Source organism: Setaria italica, unplaced genomic scaffold, assembly GCF_000263155.2.
Source record: "Setaria italica strain Yugu1 unplaced genomic scaffold, Setaria_italica_v2.0 scaffold_469, whole genome shotgun sequence".
Taxonomy (NCBI): Eukaryota; Viridiplantae; Streptophyta; class Magnoliopsida; order Poales; family Poaceae; genus Setaria; species Setaria italica.
In genome coordinates this window covers 1-1852 of record NW_014577025.1, presented here as the reverse complement: position 1 = coordinate 1852, position 1852 = coordinate 1, and the positions used below count along the sequence as shown (strand labels likewise).

General features: G+C 57.9%; 1 protein-coding gene across 1 annotated transcript; it reads right to left on the bottom strand.

The window, feature by feature from the left end:
• Positions 1-525: 525 nt before the first annotated feature.
• LOC101777317 lies at positions 526-1661 on the bottom strand. Its single transcript, XM_004987374.2, has 3 exons — positions 1362-1661; positions 1199-1267; positions 526-1094 (listed from the first exon to the last, which is right to left on the bottom strand). Exons 1-3 carry the CDS (start codon positions 1588-1590, stop codon positions 1006-1008), a joined length of 387 nt encoding a protein of 128 aa, XP_004987431.1. The 5' UTR covers positions 1591-1661; the 3' UTR covers positions 526-1005.
• Between the last annotated feature and the right edge of the window lie 191 nt (positions 1662-1852).

Here is a 1852-nt window from a genome sequence, read left to right as displayed (position 1 = left end):
AATAGTCTACGTTTATACTCCTAATTAGTATCTAAACATTCGATGTGACACGTGCTAAAAATAAGTCAGTGGAAGAAAACGCCCCTGTAGTACTGGGTCTGCTCGGCCTTCCCAAGTTGCTCTGCTGCGTACTGACTCCTATCTGACCACTCGTCCACTCGTGCTTGGTGAAATGGTGATCAGTGAGCACTGTCCGCGCTGCTGGGGGTAGGACCACTCGACGGCTGGAGGCAATGAAATTTCTTGAGCCCTCGGTCGTGCTGGCTGCCTGGGCACGCACACACGTGCTGCCTGGAACCAGCTCAGCTCACTCGGTCTCACACTCTCACCTTTCCCCCCGTCAGTCTGAACCACTCGTATCGAAAGCGAGGGGGAAAAAAGGACTAAAAGATTCAGCGGCCCTATCCACAAGACGAGCGATGTATTACGGGTGGATAATGATGTTCTCTGATAGTAGTAATTGGCCATGAATGATCAGATCAGCAGCACTTCCGGTTCCGAGTCCAAAAGGAAAAAGGAACAGCAGAAGAAAAGGCGCACTACTCATCATAACAAAAATGCCAGACGCAGGGGGAACAAAACAAAGGCGGAGTATGAACATATGATTCTGGCGATGATTTGTGGAAACCATTTCTCTTCTTTTTTTTAATCTCTCGGGCTTGAACTCTAGAACCCCAATCCACACACAATCCTACACGGGACGACGAAGCCTGCGCTGTGCACTACCATTTCTGACTTTTTTCCAGCCTGTTCGTTTCTGATTTTTTTGCAGCGCTTATGCTGCAGCTGCACGCCCAAAACAGCAAGCTGCTGGAGCCGAACGGCTGCCCATATGCATGCACTCGCTCGCTGCAGCCATCTCCACCGAACGCAGCTGCCGCCGGAAAAAGCGAACCAGACAAAAACAAAAGGAAGAATGGCACGAAGGCAAAAAGCAAAGTGACGCTCCTCCCTTCGCTGCGTCGTCGGCGTCCAACGGCTAGCTTCGCGCCTCCTGCGCTGGCGTCACAGCATCCGCCGCGCCATCCCCAGCCTCCGCACGCGGGACTGCTTCAGCCGCCGGTACACGCCACTGGACGCCGTCGTCGCCTCGGCTGCAAACAGACACACAGCGAGAGAGAGAGGGAAAAAAGCGTGAGAAGTTGGCGAGATCCTGGCGTGGCAGCATCGTCGGCGGGGGAGATCCTCGGGCACCCACCTGCGCCTGCGGCGGCGACATCGAGGGAGCGCGCGGTGACGGTGGCGGCCGCGGCCAGCACGGGCGAATCTGCACGCGCAACATCCGCCGCGGGTTCGATTACATTAGCGGGAGCGGAGCGAGCGGTGACGGCTTGCGCGGGGACGGACTGAAGGGGACGTACCGGTGCGGGTGGCGGCGGCGGAGGAGGGGTCGTGGGAGAGGAGGAAGAGGACGAGGAAGCAGAGCAGCGTGAGGACGGGGACCAGGTGGATGGACCTGTCCGGCGCCGCCGGGGCCCTCGCCACCGCCGCCTTCGCCGCCTTCTCGTCCGCCGGCCCCGCCTCCTCCTCGGCCGCCGCGCTCACGCGGGAGGGCCTCCCGCCCGGCGAGCCCAGGGAGAGGCGCTGCATTGCGGCGGCGGCGGCGGCGGCGAATTTCTCTCTCTCTCTCTCTCTCTCTCTCTCTCTCTCTCTCTCTCTCTCTCGCTGTCCCAGAGTCCCTCACTACCCATGACGGAGAAACGTTGGGCCATCTCCGGTCTAACGATCTAACGTGAATGCTAGTCCTGAGACATTAATGGCATCTACGCAATCACCATCCTATCAATGTCTCGAGGTGGGTCGAGCCAACACAATGTTCACTAACAACTGTGCACATTATTAATCAATATCC